Source organism: Leiobunum rupestre, chromosome 9 (genome assembly GCF_980474605.1).
Source record: "Leiobunum rupestre chromosome 9, qqLeiRupe1.1.hap1, whole genome shotgun sequence".
In the NCBI taxonomy this organism is placed as follows: Eukaryota; Metazoa; Arthropoda; class Arachnida; order Opiliones; family Sclerosomatidae; genus Leiobunum; species Leiobunum rupestre.
In genome coordinates, this window is record NC_143392.1 from 17,615,326 (window position 1) to 17,638,778 (window position 23,453).

General features: G+C 34.8%; 1 protein-coding gene across 1 annotated transcript; it reads left to right on the forward strand.

The window, feature by feature from the left end:
- The first annotated feature begins 175 nt into the window (after positions 1–175).
- Positions 176–20,390, forward strand: LOC149926741 (uncharacterized). Its single transcript, XM_090157745.1, has 3 exons — positions 176–278; positions 19,513–19,922; positions 20,058–20,390. The coding sequence occupies exons 1-3, from the start codon at positions 176–178 to the stop codon at positions 20,388–20,390; spliced, it is 846 nt and encodes a 281-aa protein (XP_090013871.1).
- The last annotated feature ends 3,063 nt before the right edge of the window (positions 20,391–23,453 follow it).

The window sequence follows — 23,453 nt, forward strand, 5'->3', positions numbered from 1 at the left end:
TTAAAACAGTGGTGCCGAAACCCGGGATATAGAGGACAATCCTAATAAAGCGCGGTTATCAGCGAGATAAAGACAATGACGAGTGACGAAAGCTAGTCATCGAGTGGATTAGGCAAAAGGGGTGGCAAGAATCCACCGACAAAAGAAGATATTTTGAAACAAATTGAGATCGACTATGCGAACGATCACCACCAAATTCATTAACAAAATAGAGGAAAACCTCAACGAGACTGTTTTGGACAAGGCCAAATTGGAGGACAACCTCTCGGAACTAAAAAGTAAGGAGGACAAATTAGAATAAATTGATAGAGAGTTTGAAACAGAAGACGAAGACTTCGAAGTACTAGATGCCTGGATTACGAATTCGGATGATTATTCAAATAACATTAGAAGCTAACAAAGGCCATAAAGACGTTAGAAAGTGTTCAAGCTTGTAACAGAATATTTATCCCATTAACAATTTATTGTTTCTCGCATAACTGACTTTATGGGGCCCTAGGCCCAAGTTAATTTTGGTGCCCCCTTTCAATAGCGAGCGAAGCGAGCTAGGCGCTTCCTCAATTTATAATTGAGAAATGGATGGAAAATTCATTTTGCTGCCAGATTTTGTAGGTCGTCAGGGGCTAGACGGCAGTCCGTCAGAGAATGTGACAATCAAACGTTTTTGGTTCATAGGGGTGGACACATTTACTAAAATTACTCCGGAAAATATTTTGTGAAAAGCAAATGATTAAAGTTTTGTACTTTTATTTTTTTCGAACCCTCTTGGTGCCCCTTGTAGGCTTGGTGCCCTAGGCCCAGGCCTATTCGGCCTATTGGTGAATCCGGCCCTGGCTTAACCCATAAACCTTTGAAGATTCCGGATCCGAAAATTCTTCAGGATTTTTATTAGAGAGTAAATTTAGGGGAGTTTTAATTTCCCTCCCAAACATTAAATAAGCCGGACAAAAACCGGAAGACTCTTGGACGCCACTACGAATGCCCATCGCGTAGTGTTGGAGACCTAGATCCCTATCTTGATGGTTACCGGTGACGTAAGACGCTATTTGTGTACCAATTATTCTATTAAATCGTTCTGTCAGATTACTTTGAGAATGATAAAGGGAGGTATATCTACGTTTAATTTGTAGAACGTTAGAGACGTTTTTAATTAGTTTGGAAATAAAAACCGAGCCATTATCGCTGACAACACTGGACGGTAAACCAAAGCGGGTTAAAACATCGTCAACTAGGTGACGTACTATTGGGGTTGAGGTCGCGTTGCGTAACGGAAAAATTTCTACCCATTTAGTTAAATAATCACTGACAACTAAAATATTTAAAACCGCGTTTAAGATCTATTGAGATTACTTCCCAAGGTTCGGGGATATCGCTAGGTTTCATTAAGCCGGCCGGTTTTTGGGATGGTACTTTATGGGCCTGACAAACTGGGCAAGATCGACAATATTTAAGAACGTCTAGCGTAAGACCTGGCCACGTAAATTGAGTTCTTATTCGTTTGAGAGTTTTCTTCACACCAAAGTGATTAGATGACGGAATGTCATGACTGATATGTAAAATTCTAGCCCTAAGCGAACCAGGAACGAGGATTTTAAAAGGGTCCCACCCTACATCAAAGTTATCACTTACGCTTTTATACACAATGTCATCTTTTATATCACAGAGGGGCGCTAAGTCTACCACCCATTTCTGTAAAGCAGGGTCAGAGGGAACTAAATCTTGTTCTAAATAATTAATTAGGGAACCTAGTTGAGGGTCGCTCCGCTGGGCCTGCACCATCTCCTCGCTATCAAAAATGACCGACGGGGCGGTCTTGTTTATATTAGTAATGGCGCAGGAGTAACCGACATTATTTAAATCAGACTCTTCCGGAATACGGGAAAGTGCGTCGGCGACGACATTATCTTTTCCAGCAATGTGATTAACACTAAAATTAAATGCTTGGAGACGGGCATTCCAACGGGCGAATTTGCCAGTTGGATCGGGAGCTGTGAGAAGCCAGCGCAGTGCACTGGGATCCGTAAAGATTTCAAACCCGGACCCCTCAATATAGGGTCTGAACTTTTCTACGGACCATACGATGCCAAGGCATTCCCGTTCAGTGGTTGAATACCGACGCTTGGTCTCGCTTAGAGAACGACTAGCGTACTGGATAACGTGCTTTTTCTTATTTATAATTTGGGCCAAGATTGCCCCAAGGCCCGAATTTGAAGCATCGCAATAAATTACAAAGGGGTGATTATAATCAGGAGATGAAAGAATAGGAGCTGTTGACAATTTGTTTTTGATACTAGTAAAGGCGTGTTCTTGGTCAGACAACCAATTCCACGTAACTCCGTTGTGTAATAAATGATTTAACGGAGTTGAAATTTTTGAAAAGTTCTCTATAAAGCGACGATAGTAAGACGCCATACCTAGGAAGCGCTTCAGCTGCTTCGTATTTCGCGGGGTTGGAAAATCTCTCATTGTGGCCGTTTTATCCGGATCCATGGTGACACCGTTTTCAGAAACAATATGCCCTAAAATACGGGTCTCTTTTCTACAAAAATGCGTTTTAGACGCTTTTACTGTTAAACCGGCGGTCATGAGCCTATCGAACACTATTTCTACACTCTAAGAAATTACCGTAAATTTGACTGTTAAATTACGGTAATTTTTACCGTAAAAAATTCAATTTGATCATTAAAATCCAATGTCATATTACTGTAAAAAATACGGTAACAATGAGATTCATATTACATTGTTTGGAGTGTCAAAGTAACAGTCGTTTAAGCCTTCATTGCACGGTGGTATGACTGTGACCTTTACGGTGGTATGACTGTGCATTGTACAGTGATATGACTGTACATTTCACGACGATACGACTGCAAATTTTACGGTGGAATGGCTGTGGTTTTTACGGTGAAATGGCTGTCTTTTTTACGGTGGCATGACTATGCATCGTACGGTAGCATAACCGTGCATTTTACGATGACGCGACTGCAAATTGTACGATTAAAAGACTGTGACGTTTACGGTGGTATGACTGTGCATTGTACAGTAACATGACTGCACATTGTACGGTTACAAGACTGTGCCTTTTACGGTGGCATGATTGTGCATTTTACAGTGTCATGACTGTGCATCGTAACATGACTGTATATTTTACAATGATATGAGTGTGCATCCTACTGTAACATGACTGTGTATTTTACAATGAAATAACTGTGAATTGTACGGCGACTGTTCATTGTACAGTAACATAACTGTGCATTGCAAGGTGACATGACTGTTTATTAAACGGTAATATAACTGTCCTTCTCACAGTGACATGACTGTACATTATACGGTGACATGACTGTGAATTGTATGGCAACTGTTCATTGTACAATGACATAACTGTGTATTAAACGGTAACATGACTGTACATTGTACGATGACAAGACAGTACATTGTACGGTGACATGGCTGTACATTGTACGGTGATATGACTGTACATTTTACGGTTACATAACTATGTATTGTAGGGTGACTGTTCATTGTACAGTACGGACATGGCTGTGCGTTTTACGGTGACATGATAACTGTGTATTCTACAGTGACATGACAGTTCATTTTACATGGTTTTTGCATTAAAAATAACGGTTGAGACCGGTTTATTTCTATTATAGTTAAATCAATTGTAGATTCACCAGTAAAATTAGATATTATTAAACTGTACATTAAGTATTTCTGAAAGCAACATGTAAAATTAAATTCATACAAACGTGAATTTTCTATTTGTATAGCAGTACATTTTCAATCAAACTTTAGATTTCACAGTTATAACAAAATCAGTGTTAAACCAAACGCTATAATTGCTTAAAATGAGGAAATCTGCTGTAATATATCACAAATATATATTTAAAATATGAACCATATTATCTTAATCATTTGGTATTAAACAAATCACACTACATATCAACTGCAAAAAAACCTTTAATGTAATACTTTTACATTTAAACAAAATAGGTATCTAGACCAAATACTCGAGCAATCACAGTTGCTGAAGCATGAGTTTAGTCTGAAAATAAAAATTGCCTTATTATTTTTAATAGTAGGGCTTGTAATGATTACCAGATATCTCTACTTTTAAAAAGCTATCCTTTTAATTATTATTTTTTAATTTACTAAACTACGCTGTTATTATAACAGATACCTTATTTCAAGTACCACAAAATATAAAAGTAAGAAAGGATCAAAAGATTTTAAATATACAAATAGATAAGAAAAAAAACTATTCTATTCTTCTAGGTGAGGTAATAACAAATTAAAGTCAGAGATCTCTATATTATAAGCAGTGATCAGCGATTCGGTATCTAGGTAAAAGATATCAGGTAGTAGATAAAAAGATAAACCTACGTAATGCCAAATTATCGAAGGTATCTACCAGTAAAATTTAAAAAGATACTTTTTTTATCGATGATAAATATCTAAACAATTTTTATTTTTATTTCTAGATAATTATTTATTTTTAATAAGAATATTGGAAAATATCTTTTTGAATTTTTACTTGAAAATAGTTTTATCTAGTTTATTTGACACATTAACGTTAGATATAAATATTTGTAACTAGATAAAATAGCAATAAAGTACTGATTTCGAATTTGAAAGTTTTTATACCCAATCCTTGGGATTTGTGTGTATTATTTTTACGTACAGTGTAGCCGATGTCGATGCCGATGCCGTCATGTCGCGCGTATCTCTTTAACAGTTAGAGTTAGAAAAGTCAATGATCTTTCGTTCGAATGTACATATCTCGGCATCGATATCATTTCATAAATGTTTGAAATCGGAGCCCTAGAAGTTGGCCATTTGCCTAATTTATTATTTTCGGGGGTCTCACTTTGTGTGGTGGATATTTTATTTAAAATTAAGTCTGATAACGTTAAAAAAATATTTTGGTTAGGTTTAGGATTCAGTGGACCTCCACTTTCGGTTATATCAGTAAATATTAAATTTAAGTACAGTTTCCAGGGTAATTTACGGGGCCCCAATTTTCGTGGTTTTATATTTTCGGCTAAAAGTCTGCACAACGTTCCTTAATTTAAGTCTGATTTTCATGAGAGTTATTTTTTTTAATTGCTGTTTTTTCCATATAACCCAGAGTTGCAAATACGTTCCTTAATTTTAATTCTAAGTAAGGTTTTTTGGGCAATTTCCGACATCGTAAATCCGCGTGTTTATAGAGGTCTACGCGCCAGTTTGCCTCTGGCCAAAAGTAACAATTAGGTATGACACTGATCGAACTAGTCTTCATGGTATGACCATAAAAAAAAAAGCCCTTTCACAACTATCCATTTTTAGTCAGCTGACAACTTGAAAGATTTTGGTCGGACGAACAAGGCGGGTAATGTGAACGTGTCAGTTGGATAGTTGAATGCAAAAAAGTCAGACTGACTAAGTCTGCCTGATTTAGTCAGCTGACTAAAGTTAGATAGTGTGAATGAGCCTTAAGTTTGACACTCAACGCCTGACCAGAAGTAACAAAAAGAGTGATGAGAAGTAACAAATAAGTGTGACACTGATCGAAGTAATCCTCGACGCTTTCAATGTATGACTAGAAGTAATAAATAAATATGATACTTTCAACTTGTGACCACAGACGTAACTAATAAGTGAAAATACAATTAAGCGAGGCCGTGGATATACATTGGTTAGGTAACCGGCGTTGCAGGCTGCGTTGTATAGCTCAAACAAACTTAACACATTAGGAGGATTGTGTGTCTTGTTAGAATTAGAGCCAGGAAACAATATTCTCGAGTGATTAATCAACAAATTTATTTTCAACCAACTTTTTTTTACATCAATTACCAGCACTTTTTTCACCATTAATATTACCGTTTTTAAGGACTCTGATATTATTAGCCTCCGCCATACTTGGATGTATCTCCCTCCTCACGTACTCGAATGCGTACAAAGCGTGTTCAAACTAACAATTTACTAAAATTTAAAATTTAAATTAAACAAGATGTCACGAATATTTAAGTACACACAATCCCCACAACGTATTAAATGAAAGTCTAAAGTATATATTCATTCGGTAAAATTCTAAATAATCTTTGTACCTAATTTAAATGACAAATAGCTACCGAAAAAATATCTTAGATAAGAAATATAGTACAGATAATATTTTCGTCATAAGTAAAAGTTATCTTAAGAAATGGACAATAAGATAAATGTATCAAGATAAAAAAAATATTTATCTAATACCTATATAAATTGAGATGTTCCAAATTGAGTATATATCAAATATTGATAAACAAATTAAGGTAGTATTTTAATTTTTTATTTATCTAGAAAAAAATACCTAGATCCGCATTTAGATACTTCAAATTATAGATAAAAGTATCTATCGCTGAACAGTGATTATAAGGGACATTAAATTAAAGCTTACTATTCGGAATCATCAACAACGGTACTACCGACTTTTAGAAACTGAAAGACGGTTGCTCAAAGTCAAAATTTTCTTGTTCACTCCATTTTTCCCCCCCTTGGTTCCATTAAGTGGGTCAATAAACATGAGACGCCTAGAAATATAACGTGAAATTTGATACCAAAGTGTTTGATAAAACGTAATAAGGTAAAAATTGGTATTTATTTATTCACCACACCCCTATGGTGTACTTAAAACTAAGCTAATCGCTACCTCCACTCTGGTATTTTAGCCAGAAAAATATAATTTATTCACCCAACTTTGAAAAAAAAAACAAAGAAATATTCACCCCACCAAAATTACATTGATAATAGATTTTTGTTTATCTATATGAATTAAGAAAACTATACAAAATTTCTTAAACCTAGAAATTTTATAAAAATTATAAGGGTATATCATTAAGTCCAGTTTCTTTAATAATACGCACTTACTGGACATGAAAGATTGTTAGAGAAATTAAAGACAAATATGCAAACAAGAATGTAAAATCTTCATTTAAAAGAGGAAAAATAAAAATAATTACATTTTCTCTTAGCAACAAAAATGGTGGTAAGCCATTCTGCTTTGAAGAATAACAATTTTTTTTAGTAATTTCAATAAAAATATTTACCCTCTTGTAAATGTAGATTTTAGTTGGTTTGCTAAAAAGGTCAGATTTACATATTAGCACTAAAAACAAGGAGCTAACATGAAATATGGCTTTTCTAATAATAGGCCTTAGTTCAAATTACTTACCGCCACCACCACAGTCCTACCAGCATATGTAACATAATTATTCATAAGTATGCCACTGTACCTTTATTCCATTCAAAAATCATCACTAACGGTTTGTTTCACCACGAACCAGTAAAAAGGTGGACTACGTTAGATTTTAACCTTTTTATTCATCCTAGTAATTTTGGAAGTCGCACTATTGGCTACTAACATATTTATTTCAGCCAATGGAAAACCTCTAAATTGAGAAGGAATTTTTTGCGTCGGAATTTTAGTCAGCCCAATGTAGCTTTATTGAAATTTATTAACTCGCTCGGTTTGTGCGGATGAAGTTAAATAACGAGTAGTTTAGAAAAATAAAAGGTTGGGGGAAATGACCAATACGGTTCGGTTCAGAGATCACTTTCCGAAAATGGAACAAGTCGTCAAAGTTGGATTTTCCACCACCATTTTTAAAACCCATACCGAGCCTAGAAGAGTTAGGCCTAGGCTCAAAAGAATCTGCAAATACTCCAACCTTGTAGATGCGCCAGAAAAGCTAAACCTGAATTTCAACTATTTTTTCTAATAAACCTGCTTCTTTTATTTGACAATGCACATTTATTGTAGAACGTGAGTCTCCGAAAAGGTCTTTTCTTCATTGAACGACTTGTAATTTTGCGGTTAAGATTAAAATGGCACTCGCAACAATTAAAGACCAGCCTTTGTTTTGCTGTTTTATTATCATAAGTTGCCGAGGATGAAATTTTGGATAATGATTTACTCATTACGCCTTTTACAAAATAAATGCAGTTTTAGTTGCAATGGATTGTCTAAGTACGTCAAAAAAGAAAAAAAACACGAAATAGGCAATGGCCTAGTGACCCTCTCTGTACGGCGCCATTTATTTCTAAGTAACGAACCGAGCGAGACTGCTTTTTATTTCGGTCCATTCGGTGCGTCCCGGGCTCGGATCGGAATCTTGGAACTGGAAGCGAAAAGAGTCGTTCAACGGCGTACCGTACTTTTCGGTAGCTTCGGTACTGGTCCGGTCCGCTTCGCTGGACGCAGTCGATGTTTGATAGGTGCAAGGTTACGTGGCGCCACCAATGCGTGACAAAGAAACTACCATACGTATTGAAGGCAATCAGCTGGGTAGTTAATAGTTGCTTTGCTAGGTAGCGCCATGCAACTTACACCTATTACACGCCGGGGGGGGGGGGGGGGTGTTGAAGGTTCAAAAGTTACAATAAAGGGCTGCCCGACTCATAATAGTGATTTTATTTATTTCTATCTCTGTGGTCAATATACATGTTCCATAATCAGGGCATGAAATACGCACAGGACACTGGACATTGTCCGATAAATTTTGCAAATATCCGATAACTTTTTAAAATCTCAGGGGGTCATTGGCCATTTGTCTGATGGCTTTTCCGAGGGGCTAACCACTCTTAGAAGGTACACCGGATTACGCTTACATTAGCACTGCCAAAGGCAGGGACTTCAAAGATTACGCGTAATCCCATTAGTACAGTCAAAGGTACGGCTCTGTACACCGATTACGCGGAGTGATCAGCCCCTCGGGCTTTTCAATAAACTGGGACTCTTTTTTTATACAAAATAAAAATATTAACAATTATATTACACGTAATATCAGAAAATACCGAATTGCTGATTGCCTTATCTGTGAGTCTGTGGGATTTAGAGATCGCTTTTCTCTAATGTGTGATATTTTGGAAATTTTATTCCTTATTTCTGCCTCAAGTCACGGATTTAAAATTTTTAAATAAGGGACCTTTTGATATCCCGCGGGAGGGGGGGGGGCAAAATTTGACGTTACGCCCACTGTTCAAATCCCAGCAACTGGTGGATAAGTCTCTACGGAAATTAAAATATTCCTGAAGCTCTATTCAGCACCCTAGTGGCTTTATATCGCTGCCCAAGCGGAAAGAGGCTTCAGTATTATGAATAATATAAGCTCGAATAAACGCGCTAGTATGACTAATGAACATTTAAGTCAATGTATGTCTTTTATTTTGTATGGTCCTTCCAGTTCCATAACAGGTTTTCAGTCAGAAAAATCTATTTCACAGTGGTACAAAGGAAAAGGAAGAAGACTTAGCTGTAAAAATTATTTCCTATATTTATATAACTTAACTTTGCATTGATCTCATTTTAAAATAAATATTTAACTTGTGTTTCAAGTGTTTTTACTCGTTTTTTAAGGGGGGGGGTCATTGAACATTGTCCTATAAAATATTTAAAATGATGGGTGGTCATTGGACAAATGTCCGATAGCTTTAATTTCTTATTTCCTGCTATTTCCATAATGTGACCGTAAGTACACTGTGTTAGGATTGGCTCGTGTGACCCGAATTCTAACTATTCCACTATAAAATAGTAGTAGTACGTATGAAGGCGTTTTTTACGAAGTTACCCTAGCTTACCCCTCTTTTTTTATGGCAACGGTACATAAAGAGCCAAATTTAAAGTTGAAAAGGCGTCAGCACAGATGGTTCATTCTTAAGAGCATTTTGTTTCAAAAAATATTCTAGATTTAGTTTTTTCTTAACACCATAATGAACAATACATGTATAATTGAAAATACGAAACCACTTTTGGTGTTCTTTTAATGTTGAAGCCATATTTAATGTGGCGTGCGTTACCGTATACACCAAAATTTGCAATCAGTTTCAACGGATAACAGTTTTATATAATGTTGCGTTATTATTTAGTAAAAAAAACTTTATTTTCACTGTTATTTTAACGGTCAAAAAATTCCAAGATGCATTTCACCGTAATTTTAAATGTCAGATTACCGTTAAGTAGCAAAACCAAAATGTGATCGTTAAGTAGCATAAACTAATTTGACCGTTAAGTAGCATTACAGTAATTAGACTGTTAATTAAACGGTAAGAAAAATCGAAGATTCATATCACCGTAATTTTAAATGCCAAATTACCGTTAAGTAGCATAACAGTAATTAGACCGTTAATTTAACGGTAATAAAATCCAAGTTTTATTTCACCGTTATTTTAAATGCCAAATTACCCTTAAGAAGCATAACATTTATTAGACCGTTAATTTAACGGTAAGAAAAATCCAAGATTCATATCACCGTAATTTTAAATTTCAGATTACCGTTAAGTAGCATTACAGTAATTAGACCGTTAATTTAACGGTAAAAAATTGAATATTCATATCACTGTAATTTGAAATGTCAAATTACCGTTAAGTATCTTAACATTAATTTAACCGTTAATTTAACGGTAAGAAAAACCCAAGATTCATAACACCGTAATTTGAAATGTCAAATTACCGTTAAGTAGCATAACAGTAATTTGACCGTTAATTTAACGGTAAAAAATCCAAGTTTCATTTCACTGTAATTTTAAATGTCAGATTACCGTTAAATAGCAGAACATTAATTAGACCGTTAATTTAACGGTAAAAAAATCCAAGTTTAATTTTACCGTAATTTTAAATGTTAGATAGCTGTAAAGTAGCATAGCAGTAATTTGACCGTTAATTCAACAGTAATTTGACTGTTAATTCAACGGCGAAATTTGATACGTTCATATTACTGTAAATTTAACGGTGAAATAACCGTTCAGTTACGGTAATTTCTTAGAGTGTAGAGTTTTTATATGGGTTTCGAAATCAGCTGAAGCAATGATCAGATCATCTAGGTACGCGCAGACCCCACGATGATTGAGGTCCGAAAACAGGCTATTGGCCATTCGCTGAAAGGTTGCGGGAGCGTTCGTAAGGCCAAACATAAGCACCTTGGGTCTAAATAAACCTCGGTGCGTTACGAACGCCGCAACGTCTCGAGTTAGCGGAAACATGGGAACTTGTTGGTAGCCACTGCGCATGTCCAGGATGGTTAAATACTTGGGTTTACTAATGGAATCTAGAATATCATCTATCCTAGGGAGAGGAAATTTATCTTTACGAGTTAATTTATTTAAACCTTTATAATCCATACAGACTCTATAACCGCCATCCTTTTTCGCTACTAGAAAGGCGGGAGCCGCCCACGGAGAGCTACAAGGCTCAATGAGGTCTTGTTCTAGCATTTAATCAATCATAGTATCCATCGCCTGTCGCTTAGCGGGGGCATGACGATATGGAGGGAAAGAAATGGGCCTTTGGTGTAACGCTTTTCTACTACTAATATAGGCCTATAGGTGCCTAGCGTTGACATATAATACTACTATGCTACTAGATTAAAATGGTTAGTAAGGACGCTAATGATTTATTAATAAGGACAAGTTTTTGCCATACCCAGATTCTGATTTAATGATCAACTATTAAATTTACTATTAGACAAACATATCGAATCGAACTACTAAATAAAACACAAACAATACCGCTAACAAATAAAATACTACTAGATTAATATACATGACCCCCAAAATAACTACACGCAGCATGCACTCGACCAATGCCAGACTACTAAAAATTCGCGGTCTACTATATACACTAATTGAGCCATATAAAAAGTACTCATCACTATTCTTGATTATCGTCGGTCTCGAGACTTGAAAGTAAAATGAAAAAGGTAGATGCGAGGAGAGAGTTCTTAGAGTTGAAGAGACGAGTTGAAGGCTTGAGACGTTGGAGATAAGATGAGGCTACTACTATCGTCTACGATGTCGTGGTGGTGATCGGCAGAGGAAAACCATGGTCCGGCGATAACTGCTCAATTGGCTGGAGACATTCATAGATTGCGACCAGCGCGAAAACTATGTTCCTTTTATTAAGGTCATCCGGAGCGGTGTTTTAAGATCGTCCTTTACTTTCGGTTCGGAGACACGGTTCCTCTTCTCTTCTTGTCTCCCAGTTTTGTTGTATAAACCACGTGACTTTTTGGGTCCATCCTGGTTTGTTCGTTACCCAATCGAATTACTATGACGGGCTGTCACGTGGAGGGACACTATGATTTGACCAATCACCAAATTTCAACGTAGGGCTTTATTTCCAGCGCCCATGTGTTTCACTTTCTTGAGATCACAAGACGCGCACACATTCGGTGACAATTACACCAAACAATAATATCGAGGCGCACTACTATAATTGTAAGCATTGGTCGAGAAAATCTGGCAAAGGTTCGAGTTCAATAATAAATACACGTGGCATGCACACTATACGCTATTCACCGTCGATTCTAAAGACGATCGTAAAACTATAAATCAGTGCCTGGGTTGACAGGAGGGCAATTTCGGGCATCTATAGAGATACCTTTTAACAGAGTAGTAACAATGGAAACACGTTGGATCTCTCTTTTGGCCTTTCGCTAACTACTTCCCATTCCTACAAACTATCCAACGCGACCATGTGGGGATGCCGAAGGACGTAAATAATTGTTTCCCTAACAAAATCTAAAAGAGGGGTAGCGTGTCGAAAAATATTCGTTACATGATACATTTCAAAGAAATAAAAATTACGGTTGAAATCCTGATAAAAGGTTGTCTAATTTTCTTGAATTATTACTACCAAGCTAATAAGATGTAGACATGGCTATTTTTGCCCATAAGCCAATACACTTACCAGGAAACGACCTGAGGTGTAACACACCGATTTTGTGTAAACTCGGGTGTTTGGTAGACCTTCATGTAACTTGAAACACCCCAAAGGGAAATGTCTCCATAGGCAACCGTTTGGCCATGGCAACCAAAAATGTTTTTGACAACACAAAATGGAAATTTTCCTATGGAAAATAACATGGGAAATGTTAAAAAAAAAATTTTAATTTTGAAATTGCTAAAAACCAAAAATAAATAAAAAATAATTAAAAAGTTCGAAATTGATTCAAATGTTATTAATTTCGATATGGGTGAAAATGAACGAAAATGGCTAAGGTTTCAAAAATGTAAGAGAAAATGAATAAAATTGCAAAAAATGGCACCATATCTTTAAATGTGTGTATTTTTTTCAAAAGTAATAAATTTGAATACATTTGACCAATTTTTATCAAAATTATTAATTTTGATTAAAAATTATTAACTTGATTTACTGTGTGAAATAGAAAGATGATCAAAATGAACCAAAATTTTAAAATGTAGAAAAAATGTACGAAGATGACTAAATTGTCAAAATATCTGAAAAAACATTAAAAATAAAATTACTTTTTTAAAATTTGATAAAATTTAGATCAAAAGCAGGGATTGTGATAAAAATCATTTAATTTCTATAAAAATTAATTAGTCTTTATTAATTGTGCAATATTGGTACATTATATCGAAAAATATATTTGATTAATTTTCAATTTTATTAATTTTTAGTCAATTATATCAACTTGACCAAATAACAAATAGATAAACAAAATGAACAACACTTTAAACTTTTTAGGGCAAATGATATCTAAAATTTTCATAATATCTTTGTTTTAAAATGTTTTTTTTTTCAAAATTGATACAATGTCTTAAATTTGACCAACTTTGATCAAAACTTAATTTTTTTGGATCCAAATAAACCAAAATTGATTAAACTTTATATATTTAGTAAAATTTGAGTAAAGGTTTTCACTAATTTTGTTTAATTTGATCTATAAAACATGTTATCTAAAAATTAATTAATCTTTATTAATTTTGTAATATTGGTATAATATATTTGATTATATTCTGATTAATTTTAGTCAATTACATCAACTTGATGAAATAAGAAAAATATTTGCCCTAAAAAGTTTAAACTGTTGTTAATTTTTTTATCTTTTTGTTATTTGGTCAAGTTGATATAATTGACTACAATTAATAAAATTGAAGTTTCATAAATTATATTTTTCGATATAATGTACCAATATTGCACAATTAATAAAGACTAATTAATTTTTATAGAAATTAAATGATTTTATCACAATCCCTGCTTTTGATCTAAATTTTATCAAATTTTCGAAAAGTAATTTTATTTTCAACGATTTTTCAGATATTTTGACAATTTTAGTCATCTTCGTACATTTTCTCTAAATTTTTTAATTTTGGTTCATTTTAATCATCTTTTTCTAATTTGATCAAGTTGATAATTGATCAAAATTAATCAAATTTTATCGAATATTTTTTCTAGACATTACACCGATTTCACACAGTAAATCAAGTTTAATAAATTTTTATAAAAATTTATAATTTTTAATCAAAATTAAACATTTGGATCAAAATTGGTGAAATGTATTCAAATTTGTTACTTTTGAAAAAAATCACACGTTTAGAGATATTGTGTCATTTTTTTCAATTTTATTCATTTTCTCATACTTTTTTAAAACCTTGGCCATTTTGGTTCATTTTCACCCACATTGATCACATCGATCAAAATTAATAAAATTTTAGAACTTTTTAATTAATTAAATTAATAAAATCTATCAGATTCCCATGTTATTTTCCATAGGAAAAATTCCATTTTGTGTTGTCAAAAACATTTTTGGTTGTAAAGAATCGTATTTTTCTAAATATAACTAATATTATAACAAAAACAGTTCTCCGAACTGAAAACACTTTAGAGCTCTTAAAGGTGCTAGTATTACTTTTAATCTAATTTTATATCTTCATTTATTTCGTAATGTAGTACACCATACATTCAGTCTTCCAAATGTAGGCCATAGACATCGTGCCCAGAAAAAGGGTAGGCATATTTGTAAAAAAAAGGGCTTAAAGTCTCAAGCTGAGTTGACGTCTTCCACGACAAAACCAGTAAATTGCCCATATACGCGCAGCGTAGGTGGAAGTGGGGGGAAAAGTTGATCTCTAAATAATATTTGTAAATGGAAACGTTATTTGAACGTCTATAACTCTTATCAAATATAACGTTGAAAAGAGTTGAAAACATTCATCTAATATATAATAATCTTAAAACGTTGTATAAACCAACAAGATGTCACGGACATTTAAGTACACACAATCCCCCCGATGTATTAACTATTTCAAATATTAAATTTATATTTGAACAAATTTCCGATCATCTTGTACTTCAAGTTAATAATCCCAAGAGGAATTTTATAGAAATCGAATTTTTCGAGTTACCTGGTTTTGGAAATAAGGTAGTGAAACGCGAACACTTCAATTTAAATACATTTTTAGACCAAACTAATTTTTCAAGTCACCAGGTTTTGGAAATAAAGTAAGTAACCGTGATCACGTTATTTTAAATTAATTTTTAGACAAATATAATTTTTCGAGTTACCTGGTTTTGGCAATAAGGTAGCAAAACGTGAACACGTTAATTTCCATTAATATTTAGACAAAACGAATTTTTCGAGTTACCCGGTTTTGGAAATAAAGTAGCGAAACGTGAACGAGTTAGATGGCGCCTGTATAGAGTTCGGCTGAACAGATAAATTAACGGCCAAAATTTAAATTATTCATAAAAATTTCGTTTAACTGTTTATTTATGAATATAATTCGCGGTAATAAACGAATTAATATGCCAAAAATAAGTTTATATCGGATAATTTTCGGCTATGGATAAAAACAAATAAAATGGATATTTCTGATCCAAACGCCAAGCTCTACGCCTGTATCAATTGGCACTAAATTCAAATATGACAAAAGTGCGTACGCTAGTTGTAGGGTCACGCGAATTGACCAAAATTCTCACGTAAAATTAAAAATTCTGAATGCAACTGAAATCGTATTTCAGAAATGATCAGTACCAACTTAAAATATGATATTCAAACAATTAACTCTTAATTTTAGAAAAGTACGTACATTTTAAGACGAAAAATCGCCAAAAATCAATTAAGTGAGCAAATACCCCACTCCCGGGGCTCCGATCCCGAAAATTATGAAAATCCCGTCGAGGCTATAATAGTGCCTACCGATTGAGATATCAATCGCCTTTGTACACTGTTTAAAAAGTCTTCGACAGGTGAAATTTTTGCCCTCTTTTTAATTCTGCTAGAAAACTATAATAGATAGATCGATGAAACCAATTGCAACTATTATTTATTTTCCAATATCTTTCGTTATTTATCGGTTTCATCTGCCAAAAATTAATAGTTTAGGCGGGTACCGTCAAAACTAATTTTGACAACTTTTTAAATATTGGTTACAATGGTTGATTCATATTTTGAAAGTGGAAAAATTATCCCTCTACAACCAACGGTTGAGAAGTTATCGCGTTTACAAACTTTCGTCGGAACTAGGAAACACCTAAAATGCACCAAGCGATTATTAATAACGCAACTTCGACAGCCGTCCAACAACATATATTTAAATAAAGGCTGGTTTAAAATTGTGTTAACAATTATTATAAACAATTTATAACGCATATAGCTTTTTAAAAGCTTTAGCGTATAAAAAAGGATATTCTTAAAACCACTTGCCAAGTTGTCCTAGAAATTTCGATTTTTAGTTCCACATCGAGATATATATATATCGAAAAGGGACTATTGCTCTGGATGGATTATCGTTAAGTGTTTGTCGTGGAAAAGCAACGACACGGTAGATGGAGCTGCGAAAAATGAATTTTATAAACTATTTTATTGGCGGCGCTGGGACTCGAACCCAGATAGCCGCAAGCCGCATAATCTCTAAAACCGACGAATTTACCAACAAAGCCACGACGCTCTGTATAAATCTCACTCGGAACTTCTACTGTTTCTTTGCAACGCGGGGGGATTTGTCAAGTTAAGTTGTCGCAATTCCAGTTCCTTTTTCCGGGTTATTTGACGTATATTTACGGCGTTTTAGGGTCAAGTTAACCTCAAACTTCGCCCCCACCCAGTGGATTTCCACGAAGGGTGACACGGATGTGGCGGGAAGTTTGAATTACAGTGTGGGGCTACACAACGTTTCCCGATGGCCAGTTTCAGGTCTGCCAGGTAAACAGGGGGCCCAATTTAGACCCCCTCTTATCGAAACCGTGTATGCTCAGAAGTAACAAATAAGTGTGGCACTTTCTTATCGAAACCGTGTGTGGTCAGTAGTAACAAATAAGTGTGGCACTTTCTTATCGAAACCGTGTATGGTGAGAAGTAATAAGTAAGGGTGGCACTTTCTTATCGAAACCGTGTATGGTCAGAAGTAATAAATAAGTGTGGCACTTTCTTATCGAAACCGTGTATGGTCAGAAGTAATAAATAAGTGTGGCACTTTCTTATCGAAACCGTGTATGGTCAGAAGTAATAAATAAGGGTGGCACTTTCTTATCGAAACCGTGTATGGTCAGAAGTAATAAATAAGTGTGGCACTTTCTTATCGAAACCGTGTATGGTCAGAAGTAATAAATAAGGGTGGCACTTTCTTATCGAAACCGTGTATGGTCAGAAGTAATAAATAAGTGTGGCACTTTCTTATCGAAACCGTGTATGGTCAGAAGTAATAAATAAGTGTGGCACTCTCTTATCAAAGTCGTTTATGTGTGGCACAAAATAATATTATCGCCTTCTTGGCGAACTTGTATAGTTTGTATAGTTGGTCCAGAGATTTGGTCTCATTCGATAGAACTCTTTGACGCGCACACAGTGCCGTTAATTTAGGCCCCCTCCGACCAACCCCCTTAAAGGGAGAGTGATCGAAAAAAACAATTTTTCTATAGAACAATAAAATTAAAAGATTGGAATCGTCTACGCTCGCGTCTACTTGAAAGAGTGAGACCAAAAAATCCAAAGCAGTCGAACTTAGGGCGTGTTGCAAAAGTCTGCTTTGCTAGAATCAAACATGTTAAATTCAATGGGCTATCACTTTGGCAACAGGCCTTTAAGCTGAAAAGTATGCGACCATGGGGACAGAATCTCCGTCTTGCCATATTTGTAGTACATAAATACATTCTTGCAATAATATGATTTATGCAGTTGTTAATAATCCATATTAAATATCTGCTCTAAGAAAATACTAATTTAATCACCGAGATAATATAAAATCACATGGCCTGAACAGCTTTTGTATTGGTTTGCCCACCCGGGTATCCTGAGGGTGGGCATGTTGTCAGAATTTATAGCCCGCTGTACCGGTAAAATCAAGAAACCACACCAGCGGAGGCCTATCATCAGAATGCCCTACGCCAGCGTCCACAAGCCCGGACAGGTGACAAAACCAGCATGGGTAGCAGAACCCCACTACTGATGGTCGCACCCTCGACACAAGCCGCTCAACCCAGCAGAAGGTGCAACAATGGGACGACCAGCCCGCCACTTCGCACACAGCAGTGGGATAGAGAACGGATGCACTAGCAACTCCGGCCGACACCCCACCTACAAAGGCAGGGAGCCAAGCCCATTGGAAAGAGCTCCTAAAGGGGAACGGCGGGCACACAGCAGCCCGCATAACCCGGCACAGCTGGCACCGGAGATCCCGGTGGGAGCCCAAAAGGCCGGGAGATGGGTCCGCCGTGCCCTCATACGGAGGCCCGCAGCCCCACAGCAGGCTACTCAATCCGCCGAGGCGGCCAGTTTGCCCGGCCCCTCTCCATTAGCCTGGGCCGAAGCCCAGTATCCAGCCCACACCTGACCGAAGTCGGAGGTTGGAGATAGGACCGCCTAAACTATTAATTTTTGGCAGCCGAAACCGATAAATAACGAAAGATATTGGAAAATAAATAATAGTTGCAATTGGTTTCATCGATCTATCTATTATAGTTTTCTAGCAGAATTAAGAAAAGGGCAAAAATTTCACCTGTCGAAGACTTTTTAAACAGAGTGTACCACTAACGTACCGCGAGCAATCGTGTGTACGGCAGCGACGGTGGCGGCTACACCGTAGGTGATCGTAATACACACAAACCCCTGAGGTTTGTGTGAAAAACTAAAAATCAACGGAACTGATACGTTGTCATTGCTACCTGGGTACTTACAAGGAGACGACCCGAGGTGTTACGCACCGGTTTTGTTCAAACTCGGGGGATTGGTAAACAGACCTTCATGTAACTTGAAAAATCCTAAAGGGATTTTATTCAATAGGCAACGGCTTTGCCATGGCAACGAAAAATGCTTTTGACAACATAAAATGTAATTTTTCCCATTGAAAATAACATGGGATTTTGAAAAATGTTTTTGACAACATAAAATGGAATTTTTCCCATTGAAAATAACATGGGATTTTGAAAAATGTTTTTGACAACATAAAATGGAATTTTTCCCATTGAAAATAACATGGGATTTTGAAAAATGTTTTTGACAACATAAAATGGAATTTTTCCCATTGAAAATAACATGGGATTTTGAAAAATGTTTTTGACAACATAAAATGGAATTTTTCCCATTGAAAATAACATGGGATTTAAAACAAGATATTAGAAATATAGTAAAAAATAATTTTAAGTTTAAAACCACGGAATTAATAATACCATAAAAATTGTTCAAGCTGATAAGGGAGGGAAAATAGTTGTAATGAACGCAATGGATTATGACGAAAAAATGAGGGAATGATTCAAAGCACAAGGCTATAAGAAAATTAAAAATGACCCTACTGATAAATTAATCGGACAAGTTCGAAGTATCATTAACGAAGCGGTGGACACTAGAGAAATTGAAGACGGAAAGGAAAAATATAAATTTATTCCCCCAGTTTTAAAAGCGGCTCATATTTACGGTTTAGTAAAAATTCACAAACCAGGAAACCCGTTGAGACCTATTGTGTCCTCCATGAATAACCCCACCTATAGTTGCGCTAAGGAACTAGTTAAAATTGTGGCTCCTTTAATAGGAAATAATGACCATTCTCTAAAAAACTCCTACCATTTTGTAGACGTTTTACGAGCAACTTCTATTGAAAATGATGAAGAAATAGGGAGTTTAGATGCAGTTAATTTATATGGTAATGTTCCAGTAGAACTAGATCTCACAGTATTAAGGAGTTATCTTAAAAAAGATAAAACACTAAAGACACGTACAGGCCTGAGCATTAACACAATTATTAAGTTAAGTGAAATTTGTTTGAAAAATACTTACATTACCTATGACGGTAATTTTTATATGCAGGAAACAGGTTTAGCAATGCATAATCCTTTATCTGCCCCAATTGCTAACATGGTCATGGAACATGTAGAACAATCAATATTTAGAAAGAAACAAATTAAGGATAATATAAAACTATGGTATCGGTTTATGGACGATATATTCTTCATTAAGAAAAAAGCCCTATTAACAGAGCGGTTACTAAATATTGTCAATAAGATTCATAAAAACATTTCCTTCACGATGGAGGGGGAGATAGAAAGAGCCCTTCCATTTCTTGACGTAATGGTCAAACATCAAAATGGACGGTTCGAATGTTCCATGTACCAAAATCCTACGCACGCAAAAACTTTTTAAATTCTTGCCACCATAGCAACATTAAAATAGGTTTAATTAAATCCCTGAAACAAAGAATAGAATACATTTCGGATCACCCTGTTAGGGATAAAGAGATGTATTGTCAACAATTACTTGATAGTGGTTATCCAAAACACTTAATTAACTCTATATTTAATGATAATAATCTGAAAATTATAATAAAAAAAAGAGACCCCTAAAAATGTACTTACGAGGAGACGACCCGAGTTGGTTCTCACCGATTTGGTTCAAAGTTGGGGGATTGTTGACCTAGATGTAACATGAAACCCGTTAAAGGGAAAAGTTACGCTGGGCTTCCGTTTTGCCATGGCAACCAAAAATGTTTTTGACAATTAATTTAAAAAAAAATAAAAAAAATTAGTAAATTTAACATTTTTGGATTACTTTGGACAAATAGGCGGGAATAAAAACCATTTTGGGTGAACTCGAACGAATTTGAATAAATACGTCTAAATTTTTTACAAAATATTTGTATAACTTATGCCTTGATAACTGCCATATATTTTCGCCGATAAATCTTAAAATTTCTACATTACATTATCTGAACGATGTCAACAGATTTTTAGATTTCGATCGAAAAACGACGCCATTTTATAAAATGGCGGATACAAATATAAATCATGGTGCAATAAGTTAGGTAATTTGTATCCGATTAACCTAAGATTTTCTACGTTGCATTATCTGCCCGAATTAATTCGTACTATAGATTTTTATAGAAATCCGACACCATTTTGGAAAATGGCGGATATCAATAAAACTCATCGTGCGATAAGTTCCGTAAATATTCGTCGGTTTATCAGAAATTTTCTACGTTTAATTATCTGCCCGAGTTAATTAAACCTATGGGTTTTCCAATAATAATCCGACGCCATTTTGAAAATGGTGGAAAAAATGCGATAACTGCCGAAATTATTTGTCGATTTACGTGAGATTTTCTACATTTCTTTATCTGATCGAATAAATAAGCCCCTTACACTGTGATAGAAATATGACGCCATTTTACAAAATGGCAGAAATCAATATCTCATAATGCGATAACTGCCGGAATTATTTGTACATTAATTTTAAATCTGCCGTATGCGAAATAGCGCATAACAATATATATATCTTGATTGTTATTAGAAAAATTATCGATTATCAATAATTTCCCGAGTTACCACTAATTTCCCGAGTTACCACTAATTTCCCGAGTTACCAATAATTTCCCGAGTTATCAATAATTTCCCGAGTAATCAATAATTTCCCGAGTTTCCAATAATTTCCCGAGTTACCACTTATTTCCCGAGTTACCACTAATTTACCGAGTTACCACTAATTTACCGAGTTACCACTAATTTCCCGAGTTACCACTAATTTCCCGAGTTACCAATAATTTCCTGAGTAACCAATAATTTCCAGAATTACCAATAATTTCCAGAATTACCATTACTTTCAAGAATTACCAATAATTTTCAGAATAACAAATTATTTCCCAAATTACCAATTATTTCCCAAATTACCAATAATTTTCCAAATTACCCAAATTTCCTGAATTACAACCATTTTCTGAATTAACAATAATTTCCCGAATTACCAATAATTCTACAATGCCAATTGAACTAATTTAATAATATTTCAATTTACCCAAATTATGCCTAAATGATAAATTTAACCATAATTATTTTCTATTAATCCAATGATATAAGAACTTACCCAATATTATTGGATTTTGCCGAAATGTATTAAAATTTACCCATTTTATATGAAGTTTCCTATAATTTTTAACAATAACAATATAGAATTTATCGCACCAAGGGATACATTGATGTGCGTTATTTTGAAATAGCACTAATTTACTCGGTCAGAAATAGAAAATTTCAGTATAGTTGAGGAATAATTACGGAACTTCTCAGACATGCGCCAATTTGCAAAATGGCTTCGGAATTCTTTCAAAATAGAAAGAACTTATTTATTCGATCATTTAATGAGCCAGAAAAATTCTGATTTATCGTCGAATAATTACGGAACTTATATGACATCCGCCATTTTACAAAATGGCCTCGAATTTTATTAAAATTAATAGGAATTATTATCTTTAATAGGTAATGTAAAGTAGAAAATTTCAAGTAATTGGACAAATAATTTCGGCAGTTATCGCATTATGAGATATTGATATCTGCCATTTTGTAAAATGGCGCCATATTTCTATCACAGTGTAAGGGGCTTATTTATTCGATCAGATAAAGCAATGTAGAAAATCTCACGTAAATCGACAAATAATTTCGGCAGTTATCGCATTTTTCCACCATTTTCAAAATGGCGTCGGATTATTATTGGAAAACCCATAGGTCTATTTAACTCGGGCAGATAATGAAACGTAGAAAATTTCTGATAAACCGACGAATATTTACGGAACTTATCGCACGATGAGTTTTATTGATATCCGCCATTTTCCAAAATGGTGTCGGATTTCTATAAAAATCTATAGTACGAATTAATTCGGGCAGATAATGTAACGTAGAAAATCTTAGGTTAATCGGATACAAATTACCTAACTTATTGCACCATGATTTATATTTGTATCCGCCATTTTATAAAATGGCATCGTTTTTCGATCGAAATCTAAAAATCTGTTTACATCGTTCAGATAATGTAATGTAGAAATTTTAAGATTTATCGGCGAAAATATATTACAGTTATCACGGCATAAGTTATACAAATATTTTGTAAAAAATTTAGACGTATTTATTCAAATTCGCTCGAGTTCACCCAAAATGGTGTTTATTCCCGCCTATTTGTCCAAAGTAATCCAAAAATGTTAAATTTACTAATTTTTTTTTATTTTTTTTTAAATTATTTTTTTTGATTTATTGAAGTTTTGTCATTTTCGCATAGACTTTTTCTTATTTTATGTTGTCAAAAACATTTTTGGTTGCCATGGCAAAACGGAAGCCCAGCGTAACCTTTCCCTTTAACGGGTTTCATGTTACATCTAGGTCTAATAATCCCCCACCTTTGAACCAAATCGGTGAGAACCACCTCGGGTTTACCCTACATAAAAAA